The 15,688-nt window shown below is 42.4% G+C and overlaps 1 protein-coding gene across 9 annotated transcripts in view; it reads left to right on the top strand.

Moving 5' to 3' along the window:
• Window positions 1-15,688, top strand: part of LOC138624706 (adhesion G protein-coupled receptor L3-like) — a 153,052-nt gene that overhangs the window by 73,583 nt on the left and 63,781 nt on the right. For all 9 annotated transcript variants that reach the window (XM_069705098.1, XM_069705091.1, XM_069705095.1 and 6 more), the window contains 4 exons: window positions 5,549-5,902; window positions 10,368-10,471; window positions 13,051-13,236; window positions 15,367-15,405. In XM_069705098.1, the coding sequence (XP_069561199.1) occupies window positions 5,549-5,902; window positions 10,368-10,471; window positions 13,051-13,236; window positions 15,367-15,405 (683 nt within the window). The remainder of the gene's footprint in view (window positions 1-5,548; window positions 5,903-10,367; window positions 10,472-13,050; window positions 13,237-15,366; window positions 15,406-15,688) is intronic.

Genomic DNA, 15,688 nt, shown 5'->3' with positions numbered 1-15,688 from the left:
CAGTATAATTTGATAATACTGATGAGGATTGTTCCTTTCTTTTTGCTACGTGAAGCTGAAAAGAAGTTCTGACATCAGACTTAAGAAGTAAGAAATAGAGTCTGAGTTGCAAAGTGAAAGCAGCCCACTCAGATCAAACAGCCAAATGACACAAGTGTATGGTTATGGCCTGCTAACAAGCACGGTCAAGGATTTCGGCTTCGAGTACGCCTCAGTCTAAAAATATGTGTCCCACCACCCACAAATCCCATTTTGCAGGCTTTAAACAGGCTCGTCGAAAGTTAATGGGTGACACCACGCATAGACTGTCCAGAATTTTCTCCATTCTGTGAAAGTCCCCGCTGTAGATGTAACCATGCACAGAGGTTCAAATACTAAAATTAGGAGGTAATTGGGTTCAGCACGAGGCTGGAAGAGTCCCTTTACCGTCTGATGCTCGTTTCATTTTTACCCCCAAAAGCCCTCTCCACCTCTTTTGATCTCGAGTCTGCAGAAGTTTTCTCTGAGCCGACGAGCCCGCTCTAGGTGCGGAAATGACAAGTCATATAAACCGGATCCATTTCATTATGGCATAGCAGGTTGTTTTTTTTCTTCCTGGAGCGAAGTAGAGCGGACTTATCTAATTGTGGAAGCCACGAGCCCAGGGATACAGAGAGAGAGGCTAATTAGTTAGAAATAAATGCTTTGAAATGAAGCACAAAGCTCTGTGTGTGGTGGTAACAGACTTCACGCGTTTGGTGGTGGTGGTGGTGGTGGTGGAGGTAGCGGTTGGGCGGAGGGGGGTGTGTGCGATAGAAGTGGAGCGTAAATGATGAGTGGAACTGGGGTTTCAATGAGAGGGGAAGCTGGAGTGGCCACAGAGGTTTACTACTGTCCTTTGTGAATTAAAAGGTTGCTTGTTTTGGTGTGGGAACATTCGAAAAGGCCTTAAGCTTAAGAATCACGGATATCTAATAGCTCGCTGTTATTCATTTCAATCAACTTTCCAGTTACCTTCGAGAATGTAGTGAATCTTAAATATACAGATGGAAAAATTACTTTGAGGTTTGAGGTGATTTAGTTGAATTATACTCTTAAACATCACGGTACAATATGTAAGCATTTTTTGGGGGACATTTTTACATACAAATCTGAGTTCAGCAGTTAGTCAGTGTCCTCTTTGTGGTATAGAGTTTTGTTGTTTTGTTTTTATTACAGCACCATTATACAATTTCCGACCAGAAATGTGTCAGACATTCAAATCTTCCTGTAAGGTCACCGAGTCGTTCCTTTGGGACGTACCAAAGACCTGTTCACCTCTCTTGTGCTTTGAGCCAGCATTTTTTTTTTCTCTTGCTCTTTGTCCCTTTGGATAGAACGGGAAAGCTGGCGAAAGCAAAACAAAATGTCCTTGTGTTGTCTCCAAGGCGATAGTGCCTGCAGACTGGGACTGCTGCTCTCTGCTGCTGGCTTTTCTTTTTTTTTTTTTTCATGTGCTCATCTCATAGAAAATATATTTTAGTTTGCTCAAGGACACTTTCTTCTTTTGCACTCCTTTTCTCTGTGTCTCGTGTGTGTGTGTGTGTGTGCGTGTCTTTGCAAGGTGTATTTAACATGCCGTATGTGGACAGAACATTCTGAAAAATAATTTAACAGCCGACTCAATGGGATCATCAGGAAGTATAGAATTACATTCTAGACGTGGTTCCCGGTGACTTTGAATTAACCTCATGCTGTGTTGGCGATTTCCTCAAGTCATATTTCTCTGTACTGTCACGTTACCGTCAGGATTGAAGGAGGTGATATGATAAGTTTAATCATTTTAAATTTTCCGAAAGAATTAGGTCTATGTCTTTGACATTGAGAAACGATAAACAACTTCCTGTTTTCATGTCTTAGTAGTATAATTCAAAGCTGGTTCCACCCACAGTGAATCTCATTGTAATTTAGATAACCTAAGATAAATACTTTTGCATTGTATTTGCATTTAAAGCAGTTAAAGTTCCCTCTAAATCAGCTGAATCGATTGTGTTAATAATATTGGATTTTATGTAGGAGTAACCACCAGCAACGGTAGCTTAGTGTGCAAATTCTTTATTTGGAGTCACCCACAGAGATGTACCATCTTGTTTCAAGGGCGTCCTAAGCATGCAAAACATACAAAACATGCAGCAAAAAGGAAACAGAAATTGCAACACTATCATTAACAATGTTGACCAAAAAGAAAACAAATAATAATAAATATCAAATTATTAAGCTTACAGAAACAGAAGAACAAACAGTGCATTCAAAAATGAATAGATAATTTAAAAAAAAAAAGTGGATCTTTCATAAACCATAGAGAAGCAAAATGGCAGCGATAGCACCAAAGAACAAAGCCAAAGAGCATCAATATAGTTATAGTTATATAGGTGTACCACCAATTATAGTTTTGCTGCTATTTTACAAGCAATTTGTTTACACTGACACTGTAGTTTTTTTTTAAGAAGATGGGAGATATTGTCGCCGTTAGAAATTCTGAACATGAACGCTTTCCCCACTGGCCTTCTCAGTCTGGGTGATACGGCATTACAGCATCAGTCAGGTCAAACTGGTGTCATTAAAGCAACTGACTTCAAATCATAATGGGAAATAAAGAACAATTATTCTGTGTTATTCTGTGTGGCCACAGTGGCGACTAAAATGAGGTTATATGAGTGAAACGGAAACACAAACAGGAGGCGGACTGGCTGAGAACAATGTTTTATTTCACGGTTAATTTTTGAAATTATTTAAATGTTTATCTGTAATAAGCTAAACTGTAGTGCAACAGAAGCACAGGTCAGGAAAAGTCATAAATTAATTTCTGTTAGATCTGTTACACTGATATGCAGCCAGTTTGTTTGCTGACATTAGCTGCCAAAAGTTAGCGATCATTCCAAGTAAAGCAGCAGCCCAAAACTTCTGATTATACCGTATTGTGCAAGGAATCCATATATGACTCCATAATTCAAATCTCTATCGTATCATAATCGGATGTCTTCGACAGTCAAATTGTTGTCGATTTTCAAAACATTTGTAGCTGCTGCACATTCGACTTATTTTTTTCCTTCTGCATTTGTAGGCGTCTAAGCAACAAACTCCCTTCAGCAAAAATCTGCCACAGTCACAATCGCTCCTACATCAGCCATCCTGACCAGTACAATAATTCCCTTATCCTCACGGGCCCCTCTGCACACCTGTTTTGCCGGTAGCTTGTACTGCGACCTCTACTGACCTCGGTGTGAGCAGTGAATATCCACGATCCTCCAGCTACTCTAAAGGTGTCCTTTCACCGTAGGCAGTTTAAGCACCAGCGTCTGACTCCAATTATCCCGAAAATGACACTTATGATTTTACATATTTGCGGTTGTCATAATCTCTCCTCAAACAGATGCATGAATGAGTTCTCCCGTTAATAATCAAATAAATAGACTGGTGTCCTTGAAGATATGTCCCCCTCTTGTTTTCATGATCGTCACAGCAGAGGGCTGCTGTGCCGCCGCAGATTGATGATGATGCTTAATGGTGGTTATAGAATGTAAATGGTGATGTCTTGGTGACTGGTGGAAATGTTAAACAGCTATTTGAGAATTCATGTTATTTTATTTTTTTTCTCAGCGCCATGTTGATGGGTGGTAGTGTCAGTGTGTAATGCTGATGAGGGTTTGCGTGCGAATAAGTGGCTGCCCGTGTGTGAGCATATAACTATTCCTTTGTGCAAACTTATTTGCGTCTTGGCATCCATACAACATCCTTTCAAAATGTTTGTTTTATTTAGCATTTACATACTTTGCAGATTTGTTTTTTTTTTTTTTTCTGTCTGTGAGAGACAACCAAGTTGGACAACCTTCATTACCAAGTAGCTGGGTGTAAAAAAAACAAAAAACCCGACTCTGCATGCTTTCAGTTCGCATTGCAATTCAATGAGACTCTTGTTGTAGTTCCACTTTACTGATGGAGTGTCTCCACAGGAGTGTCCAAGATACCTGCGGATCTTAAAAAAACAACAAACTCTTTTGTTAGCGAGAGAAAACCAATACTCAATCAGCCAGGAACTCTTGCTGCGGCGGCAAACTATTTAATCAAGCCTGGCTGTCGCCGAATGCTGTTAAGCGTCGAATGCATTGACTGCTGATAGTAGTCAGGCGTCATTACAGCCTCCGGGAGCCTCCGCATCCCAAAGAGTGGCGTTAATTTATGCTCTCATTTTACTTCTTTCAAATTTATCATACGGGGAAATTGTTCAGTTGGGTCTCGCCCAACTGGATTTCAGCGGTGATGTGTGTTATCTGAGCTCTCTGGATACGTGTATGTCCATTACACCTGCCAGCCTGAAATTGACCCTCATTAAGAAAAAAAAAATCTCTCCTTTCACACAAAGATTAGCACCATTTGTCACTTCTGTCGTTGTGATTGTATCTCTGCATTAGTCGGAAGCGACAGCTTTCCCAAATTGCATTTTTGTGAAGGTCTAAGTCACATGTGTGCGCCGGCATTTATTTCAAGGGTCTACTGCGGGCCGTCTGCTCGCAAACTGCGCACAGTAATAAGATAACGACGTGTCGGGATAGCGTTTGGAAGAATCACTCTGCAAAAATAACGAGGCGAATGTAAGATGAGTAATACAGGGCAATATTGAAATTTTCAATAGGACATATTACCAGAAAAAAAGCTGAATTCTTTCCACATTTTGAAGCTATATTATGAAGCATAACCTCTCTGTGTGTCCTCTGACCCTCTGTAGCTCAAGTGAGTCCACGCATTCATAAAAGGCCTGCAGCTAAATTCATTTGGGACCACTATTTTCCAATCAGAGACACATGGGCCGGAGTATAAAAGGGGCAGAACAGACGAGTCGATGGCGTGATTGATGACGGGGAATTGAGGAGCTGCGTGTGCATTTGAGTGGGAGGACAGGGACTACTGAGCCAGTGTGTAGGCGCATCATTGTCTGTGTGTGTGTGTGTGTGTGTGTGTGTGTGTGTGTGTGCGCGTGTGTGCGCGCGTGCGCTCACGCACTGATGCTACGATAGCCCTTGTTCCCAGCAGCCGTAAACAGCGTCATTAGCAAACACCTCCTGGAGTGTAACCACAGGGAGGACTCCCGTCCAGGAAACAGGTATTCCAGTTTGTCCCGACTGACCCAGAAATAGCATGCAGCTCCAAAACCCAGCTATTGACTTGCACAGATATGCCCTCGTCAACAGCTACATTTAGACCGCACAGCTGGAAGTGTGTGTGTATTCTCCGGTTTGTGTGTTAGCTCAGCCGGCGGGGGTCCCAAACTAGACACCATGCCTGCCCATGTAAGTCACACTTGCCAGTTCCAACTGATCCTCTTTGAACTATCTTCTCTTAAACTGACACACGGAGAGGAGGGAAGAATAGAACCCCTGCGCAAACACGCTGTCTTTTTTCAGCTGCACCAAAATACATTTCCCTCCCGGACACAAATGAAGTGCGATTGATCTGTTTCTATTTCTTTTTGGTTCACTTCGTTTATCTCGCTCTCTCTCTTTTTTTGTGTGTGCGTGTGTCTTTTTACTAGAAACGTCCTCCTCTGTGATGGTGTACATGGATACCACGACCACAACAACGAGGAGCACAACTCGACCGACCACCGTAACCATGACGACCACAACGAGCAGGACCACCACGACCAAGACGCCCACCACGACAGCCGCAGGCGTGCAGTGGCCGCAGACCACATCGACGGCGGCGGGCCCGGTCCAGACGCTCCTGGAGGGTTTGAAGCCGGAAGCGGACGAAAGGGCGCCGCCTTCCTCCAAGCTCCCCAACATCAGGGTGGAGTTCTGCAACTCCCTGGTGATGATGGACATCTCCTGGCCAAGGACCAAGCAGGGCGTGGTCACCAAGATGCCCTGTCCACCTGGAACCATAGGTATTGTAGTTTTTTTTCTTTTTTTTCTTTTTTATGTTAAATATTTAAAGGGAAATACTGGTTTTAATACAACTTGAGTGTTGGCTATTGTTCCGTTCGTTTGTAATCTGAGAAATTTGATCGGGCGAGGATGAGTATTGAGCGGAGCATGTCAGATCAAATTTTAAACCAAGACTCATTTGGAAGATAAAACAAATTACACTGTGTGGGTCCATACTGTGATGGCAGCAGGCCACATATTGTTCTACCAAAACACACCTACAGCCGATGTCTGGTGGATGCTGAGGCCATTTGAGGCCAGATGGAACATACATCTCTCCAGTGTGCTACTGACTTGTCTTTTGGAGTAACTAAGCGTGAGCCAAGTTTAGCTACGAGGGAATTCCATCTTGCTTTATATCCAAATTGTCTGTATTTTGGTCACTCCCCAAAGCTCTTGACCACATATGAGAGTTGGAACGTAGATTCATTGGTAAACTGAAAACATCCCCTTCAGATACAATTTTATAAGGTGCAATACCCATATCAATGGCTCCACCAATCTGCTCCCAAGAAACTCAGCAGCACAAAGACCGGCAGTTGAATATTTACACAATATATCCAATGTAGTTCAGTTCAATTAGATTTTATTTATATCGCGCCAAGTCACAACACAAGCTATTTCACGGCACTGGACGTAGTAAAGTCTTTAAAACTGAACCTTACGAGGTTACGGAGAGGAACCCAACGATTCAACGGTTCCCACGTGAGCGACAGTTGGGAGGAAAAACAAACTCCCCTTTAACAAGAAAAACAAATGAGAGAAAAAAAAAAATCCCTTTTAACTGGAAGAAACCTCCAACAGAACCAGGGTCAACGGTGGGCGTCCTGCTGCCTCTACAATGTGACCGTCCGTCACAAGTTACACCAACTTTCAGGGTTAAACTTGACCTGCCTCCTCCCAGTGGCACACAGCATACATGTTCCTGTGCGGTTGATTACTTTCCTCGTGCACTCACTTTGAAGTTTTTCCCCAAGAGAAGAGGTTTAGATGTGTGGCCAAACTGTTTATTGTTGTTTTTATTTTTAGATCTCATATATTCCTTGGGTTTAAACGATGAAAATAAGTTCAAACGTGCCGCTGCGCATCACGTATTTCAAACAAACACCTGCTTCATTCATGTATCCGCTCCTGTTCGGTTTGTTTCATTCGTTGATGACTCTACTCATTTACAACGTGTAAAATTACACGTCATTCCAAACAGTCCCACGATTAATCATCCAAAACCTCAAAGACTCCTCTCTTTGAAACTGAACAAACTTGGTTTATGAAATATATACGTGTCTTTATCCTTCCTCTCTGTGAGAATGTCAATGGTCTTCTTTGGAGACACAGTCTGCTGTGTGTACTCTTTGCCTTGATGTCGGCCGCTGTTGTGCATTTTGTTTATGTTTGCACTCCCCCTGCAGCACTCATTCTCTCACTTCCTGTCCTCCCTCCTCCCTCTTTTTTTCTCCTGACTCTCTGATGCAAGGCTAAAGATAGCTTAGTATTGCATCTGTAAACTAGGTACTAGTACGCCACACGCCCATATTTATTCCCCTATCTCAGGACACAATTCATGTAATTAATTAGTGGCTAAACCCATTATGTGTTTGGCTTTTTGAAAGGGCTGCTGTGCTTTGTTCGTCAGACCTCAGACCTTTGTTTGTGTATATTTTGTTCCAGCTCTGACTCCGTATCGATACTAAGGGAATGAAGTGAAGTGTGCATTAAGATAAAAATCAATGTTGGCTGCTTTAGATATAAAAAGCTTTACCTCACAAAGTTAGAATATCTGAGTGCTGATCTGGGGAAACAGTTCTTATTGTAATGAGAGATGCCACTTAGCATATTTTTAAGTGACGGCTCTAATGTTACACGGTTGACGATTCCGGTGCGTTCTACAAATTGGACAACGACTAGAAAGCGAGGCATTAAAGCGTAAACATCAACAAAAGGTAACCCACAAACCTTTACCTAGTCAGTTTCTGTTGCCAGCAATATTCATGCATTAATAAAGCAACTCAGTGGTGGTGATACATTATTACGATCGCAGATGTGTTTAAACTGCACAATGTGCCCTTTTTTTTTTTTTAAAGGAATTTTTCTCAAACTTTCCTATCGTGATTTTTTTTTTATAGCTGGGTCAAGTGACATCATACCCTCAAATCTGCCTCGAAGCTGAAAGAAATCTGTTCATTTCATCAATCAGTGCCCAGACACTCACTCACACACACACACACACACACATACATGCAGTCTTCATTAATGGGTAACAGCAGCACCCGTCGAGACCTCACTAACAGCCGTCACATGGCAAGATAAGAGGAACACATACCCCACCTCCTCTCAGTGCACTCTTCAAAGCCGCTGCACTTCAGACGACACTGCCAAGCAGAACACGACTGTGTGAGCTTCCTCTGCCACTCTTTGAAAGTTCCTCGAGCTCCCCTTCCATCTACCTCGCTTCGCTCGCTGTCATTGCGTCTCCCCCTGCACTCCTCTGACTCCCCTATCCTTCTCCCTCGCTCTTTCATGCTCCTTCCTTCCACCCTGCCTCTCAATATAGGAGGCAATGCAGAGTTCCTTATCTTATAAACCCATCAAACGTAACGCTGTCCTAGGTGGACCGGGGAAGGAAATTGTATGTCAATCAAAATATATATCTGTTAATGCTGGCTGTCTCCCCCCTCCGGCTCCCCCTCCCTCTGAGTAAAGGCAAGGGCAATTTAATGTCAGCATGTAGCCCTGCTGATGTCAGGTGTGAAAATACAGACATCAGTTACTTGAGATATGACGGACAAGAAGTCTGAAACAAAATGTGTTGCGTCTATTGGATGCATTGCAAAATAACAAATGCATTCAAGTTTTTTTTTTATTATAATGTGTGTATATTAATGTGATTTAATCTGTAACGTAATTTATTTAAACTGAGACTGTCCACCAAATAATGACCCCGTAGATTTTTTTGAAGTTAAGCCACCCCCATTGGTCGTACGAAAAGCAACAATGTCCCACAGTTCAGTTGGCGTCTTTATACAGGTAATGTGAGTTTTTCCTTCTTAAGAGGAAGCTGGTTGTGTGGATGATTAGACACTACAGCGGACTTCGGTTCCTGTTTACATTCGCGATTTAGGACAGTTTAAAAAAAACAAAAAACTGTTTGCTGTTGCCAAGACAACGAAGGTTGCATAACTTTAAGGAAGTTGTAACCTTGACACGCAACATGGTTCAAGCCATCATCTTAACCAAGCAGCAAACAAAAGTGACGCCACCGATTGGTATGACGAGCTACGGAGGAGCGAACGGTTGATCTCATGTTTCCACTATCGGTGGGTTTCCGCCTAATATCTCATTAATGACAGGATTATTTCCAGATTGACCACCAGAAAATGTCCTTGAATGACACCAAAATGATTTGTGGAACAAATGTAGTAACTATGCGTTTCATGAGAGAAGCTGTATTGCAGTTTAAGACACTTCCGCATTGGCCTCGCTTCTCAGATCTGGAAGCTATGTCCACTTTTATATGCAGTCTATCATTTGAACCCAAACATTCATCTTTCTTTAACCTTGACCAAGTGGTTTCTGTGCCTAAACGTAACCAGGGGCTCTACTTTAGGAAGTGAAGTGGGTCGTTGCCGCGGGTCGTATTTGAGGGAACAAACGGCCTACATCGTTGCATGAGTTTAAGGACTAAAAATCACAGTTAATACAGCTGAAGGTAAAGGTAGGTGTAGCAGGGATCAGCGGGGTCTTCATAGATTACAGACACACTGTTCAGTTTTACAATGTCTATTTGTACTGAAGCCCAAATGAAACATTGTAAGACACTCACTCACAAAACCACATTTCTGCCAGCAGAGGCAGTTCTCAAACTGAGCTTAATCGACCTTTTGTGATGTATTTAGCTTTGGCAGACTTAATTGGCACCGATTTTGGTGCATTTTTCTTTCTTCTGCAGGAGTTGAACTCTCACACATATGCAGACACGGTCTGACTTTCCATGATTAAATACAGACTTTGTATGGGCAAGTCCAACTGGCCTCAAGTGAAGCAACTTCATTTCAGTCGCTATAAAGATAAAACCATCCAATTACATTTTGCTAGATCCATTAATTTAATCACTCAAGAATTGTGTTTCTTGGGATGTTTTATTTGGACAAGCTTTGCAAATAAGAAAAGTGCTCAACACAGAGGAATTATGCAGTGGTTGACAAGCCAGAAAGTATTGTGTGGTCCATCACTCTATAATGGGAAAAAGGAGTCAGGAAAATTAGAAACTGGGGATTGTGTCCACAGGAGTTGGTCAAAAACACACACATACACACATATTACAAAACAAAGAGCAGAACCGTAGCAGTGTTCTTCCCTAATCTGTCTTAATCTAATACATTTGATGACATCACTAAACCCCTTTTTTTTGTTTTCATCTTTCTCCAGGTGTGGCTTCATATATGTGCGTGGGCCCCGAAGGATACTGGGATCCCCAGGGACCCGACTTTAGCAACTGTACCTCCCCTTGGGTCAACCTCATCAGCCAGAAGGTAAACAACAAGTTGCACAAATAAACAGACAGAAAATGTCCTCGTAAAGTGAAGGTAGTTTGGAAATTGCTTTTTTATACTTTTTATGATGAGGAATCAACAGAAAATCGCCTGAAGATATCCTGGTGGACGATTTAGCATCGAGTTGAAAGGTTATTTTGCTTTCGTTCAAGGTTTTCTTTCATGGAACTTTTACCCTGTTTTAAATGACATTTTCCACAGTTTACGAGTTTGTATATGTACTCAGAGGACTGGTTTGTGTGGGTTTCCTCTTTTGTTCTTCATCTCTTCTTAATTGGTCAATTAATGTCATTGATTAGCCAGAGGCTTTACTCGATAGAAAGATTATGCTTGTATGTGCATGTGTGTTTGGCGTGGGCGGATGGACTGGGCTGCAGTGAAAACCAATACCACAGCACCGTGGTCTAATGGACTGCTGTGGGTAACAGCTAATCCAGACCACTCGCTGTCCTACAACATGATCCGGTGGTTATTTGCATTGCATACTTCTCAAGCACAAATGATTTGCACCTCCTCCTCTGCAGGCAAGTTATTAATGCAAAGCCCCCACGTAAAGCTTCCTACTTTTAAATCTATTGTACAATCACATTAAGAGAGGAGGAGGTCACTGCAAGCGAGGATCAGGTTTCCAGGTTATGATTCGCAGCCGATGTTGAAAATGTTAGGCTTAAACTCGTAGGACCCCCGAGGGGTGCATCTTATACCGCTTATTGTCTTCTCAACGGCACAAAGCTCAGCCCATTAAACAAGCGGCGGCTTGCAGATGTGGATGGAGAACGGCTGTTGGAGAACAGAAGTTGAAGGCAGGTAAATTATCAGGTGCACTTCTGTGCAGCGCAGTGCAATAAAAAGCTCCACTGCAAGCTGCTGTTTAGAGATATTAACTGGAAAAGTTCTGTCTGAAGTGCAGACTGGTCATGTTCGGATTCGGAAGTAGCAGTGTGGCTCTAATGTAGAGCACTGCCCGTTCAAATCTACAGAGAGAAGTGACAATCGGGCAATGCATGTATTTTTGTTATTCATTTTGATTTATAAAAACAAATTAAATGATCACATTTGAGCACTGTTTGCCTGTCGCCGGGGTGACAGGTAGCCTCTAATGAAGATCAACCTGTCAGAGATTTGAAAATGGTCGTTTGGCACTTCGTTATTTCACATCGGGAGCGATTGTCCTGTACGTGGCACTGCTCATTACCCGATGGTCGGGTAGACAAAATGAGAGAGGAAGATGTGGAGAATAAAAGGAGAGAGAAATGACACTAGACGTGCAGAAACGGAGCGAGAGGAGCTATTTACCCAGCATCCCCGGCTCCCCTCATTAAGAGACGAGAGCAGGGAGGGTAAAGAGGAAAACATCCTCCAAAGAAACGTTCCCCTGCAAACACCTTTGTGAAGGCCTAATTGGCTTCACTAATAAACTCACAGGCGATGATAGCAGGTGATGCCAGACTAAATTGGGATGAGCCAGTTTAACTGATCTCAAGGCTGTTTTTAGGTTCATCTTACTGGAATTTGTTGATTCGTGAAATCCTCGAAGGTAACTTTAGACCAAGGAGGCGTTGTGGATTTAATCAAGTTGACTGCATACTTATTTACTGACAAGACCAACAATGACATAATTTTCCTGTGATAGTTGTAGGCTTAGATGTATGCAACATTCACATTAGTTGTTTTATTAGTTTACAGTTTAACTGCTCATAACTTCAAATATTTCTAATTAGCACTTAACAAAGTCATTTGTTCCTTTGTAATCATATATTATTTGGAATAAAAATTGTGGCATCAAAGTGAATTGATTTATTTCTATCATTAGTTGAGAAGGCAAGAAGAGGCTGAGAGTTAAAAGCAGCTTTAAATGGTTGACATCCAGAGGCACCTCTTCACACAAGTAGTTTACAATGAGTTGTCATTAGTGGGTTTTTCAATAATGGGTCCTTAATTTTAGACGGATAGAGAGAAGTAGCTATTTCATTTTTATACAGGCGACCGACAGTTGAAATGACAAGACTGGCAGATTTTTTTTTTTTTTTTGCAGCTGAAGGAAAATACTAATGAAATATTTCTCGTCAAATCCTGAGACACCAAAATCACTTAAGATTTAGATTTGAAGTAAAACTGAAACGGCATCTGTGTCACACATACACACTTGCTTTCCCCAAGCTGCAGCTCTCCACCTCGGTTTCAAAAAGGTGTAAGGCTACCTGAGGAAATTCCCTCAATAGTTTCATAATTACATGCGGATGCAGTATTGGCCTCAGTGTGCAGTCAGCTGCGTACCGTCTCACTGCATTAATTGTGTGCGATATTGCAGCAGTTGGGGAAAACGTTTAGGTTAAACGGCATTTGTTCTGGGGGGCTAGATATTTGTAGAATGCAATTTGTCATGTTTTCCAGTGTGGAGGTTGTGAATAATAATAGCATGGCGCAGTCGGAAAATAAGGAAGAGAAGTGGGTGTGTTTTGATTTGGTTTAGTTGTAGAGGAAACTTTATGACAGTTGCCTCCTTTAAATGTGTCGCAATTTCAGGTTGAATTGAGTTTTCTGTTTTTTTTCCTCAGCTAAAAGCCGGAGAGACGGCGGCAGTGATTGCTCGAGAGCTGGCGGAGCAAACGAAAAGTAATCTTCAGGCGGGGGACATCACCTACACGGTGAAGGCCATGGTACAACTGGTGGACCTGCTCGACGTCCAGCTGAGGAACCTGACGCCAGGCGGCAAAGACAGCGCAGCGCGGAGCCTCAACAAGGTACTCAAACATTTTGTGTGTTTTATTCAATTGTCCTTTGCTTTAAAATTTACTCTGACCAGCTAACAGGCTAGATAAACATGACCTGCAGGAAGGGTGACCTTTCCCCCTGCTTGTCCACACTGCTCACATCAACATCGGCAGTAGGCGGAAAATGAAGGAATTTGTAGGTGAACGCTTTGAGTCGCCGGTAGCACTTTTGTATATAAACATCCGTTCATTCTGACTGTGAAACCTTTATGGTTCTCCAAAACTGAGGCCTACCTACCACAAGACTTCCACCTGAACCTGAACAGTAGGTATTCTTTTAATGATCTGCTTTTTGGCTCCGGGCTGTCAGATGAAATGATGTCCACCATTTTTCCTGCGGTCTGGCGCATACTAAAAACAGACCTTAAATCTCAATGGATGGCTCGAGCACTCCTCCGCTCTAACATCACGCGCGCAATCCATTTTACATCGACGTAGTTTAAAATATGTTATCCATATGTCTTGCTCGTCAAAAGCACTACATTTGCACCACAGTTTTTTTTTTTTTTTTTTTTTTACTAATGGGGCAGGGTAAAGATTCCAGCGGGCTGTGGCACTGGGAGTGCGGAGTTTTTCATGTTTGTTGAACTTGAGGCTAATGCATTTATTCCCCAATTCACAGCAGAGCACAGTGAGGGGCACTCATGCAAAGCGAGCTAAAATGATACTTTCTGTCTGCTGAGCAGCCAACAGAAAAGCAAACATCAGTGAAATTCAAAATGCCAGTCGTTAATTCGCTGGAGCGGCTTCACTCGTAGACGAACACGAACACCTGTTCTCAGATAGCTTTTCGGGGACTGTTTTTTATTTCATCGCTGCAACAGACGCAGATGTCCCCATTGAGATTTTACTACCAACTTTCTCCAGTGGAGAGCGGAGGCAGTAAAGATGGCCAAAATGCCTCAGAAGGGAACGTGATGAGTAAATTCACACTGAAGAGCTAGAGTTTATAAAACCTCTTGGAAAAATAGGTTTATGATAAAAACACAACAATCAAGGTAGAAGTGACTGCTGTGGTGCTGCCGTTCTCGACTCTAGTTTCTCTTATGAAGGAAATGGCGCAAAAAAAAAAAAAAATCAGCTGAATAGAGAGAAGTGAAAAAAAAAAGCTTTAACAAGCATGGTAATTTATTCAAGAGGTCAGGGGCTTATTCATGATTTATACTTCTCTGTCCTCTCATGTACAGTCCATTCTTTCAGTATGGTGCATCTGTGAAAAGAAATTGTCCCAATAGCTTCTGCTTGTGTTGAGCTTCCTTCGCCAACGAGAGCTCTCCTCAAGGAAGCACCAGAGCCCTCAGAAACTCTTCTCCTCTGCTCTGGCAGCGGCTGCTGTTTACCTCTCGAGTTCAATCATTTTGACACAATCTGCAAAGAGCTAAGCGAATTAAAGATTATTTTTTTTGATAGCGAAGCACAGTGCACTCTGCCAGCAGACAATGAAAGGATTGAGTTGGCAAACGGTGAGATCAGTGTCGTTTTTATGATCAAAGGGGAGCTGGCTAACGGTACGGACGGGACGGCTTCCAGGAGAGTGGGCTGTGATGTTGAGCAAGAGGCTCCCTTTATGGGGAAATGGTACTCTTTGGAGCTAATCTGCATGGGATTTAGCATGGTACCAGAACCTAGCTGTTAAGCCACACAGCGGCTCTGTTGATTACACTGCCGCTATCAAAACTCAATTAAAATGATTCACTCCCCATGCAGTGCTAACAGCACTTCTTTGAGCCGGAGCTTCCTGTTATTTTTCAGGTGGTGGCAGAGGTTTAAAGGATAACTCGCTCACCCGTGAATTTCTCAAGTGAAAAACGAAACTTCAATATTGACAACCACGAAGTCACATTTCAGAGTGTAATACTCATTTCCCCAATTGCTCGCATGTCTCGTTTCAGTGCTAATTAACACGTTTTTTTTTTCCCCCAAGATAGTGTACAATTAATGTAGACACTGTTGTTCACGCAATTTATGTCAAGTGAGCGTTAAAACCTGCAGGAGTGAAGTGATTCTTTTTTCCTCACCACTTTGAAATCTGTGCTTTTCCCTTGCAACTGTTTGCGTTGTTGACCTTTCGCTAACTCCTGCGTTTTCTTTGGGTTGCAGCTGCAGAAGAGAGAGCGCTCGTGTCGCTTTTATGTTCAGGTATTTGGACCAAATTTTCCTCCTTGTTCTCCCATTGTGGCAACTTTGCTGTCATTTTCATTTTTACCAAAGAGGTTTGGCCTTTTGAAGTGGCAAAAAAAAAAGCAAAAGAATTTGAAACACAAAGTTACAGTATCAAAGTCAGTACAAGTGTAAACCATATAGTGGATTTCTTGTAATGCTTAAAATCAAAAGGTCAAATTTCATTGTCGTCAGTGTCTTAAACTTGGTAATTTACGCTTCATCGTCATTTCCTCCCCTGCGTTCATACATCATGATTCTG

The sequence above is a fragment of the Brachyistius frenatus genome, unplaced genomic scaffold (assembly GCF_029030835.1).
Source record: "Brachyistius frenatus isolate BFR_SWC_R1_liver_20210118 unplaced genomic scaffold, ASM2903083v1 Contig_54, whole genome shotgun sequence".
NCBI lineage: Eukaryota > Metazoa > Chordata > Actinopteri > Embiotocidae > Brachyistius > Brachyistius frenatus.
This window is presented reverse-complemented; position numbering and strand designations above follow the sequence as displayed.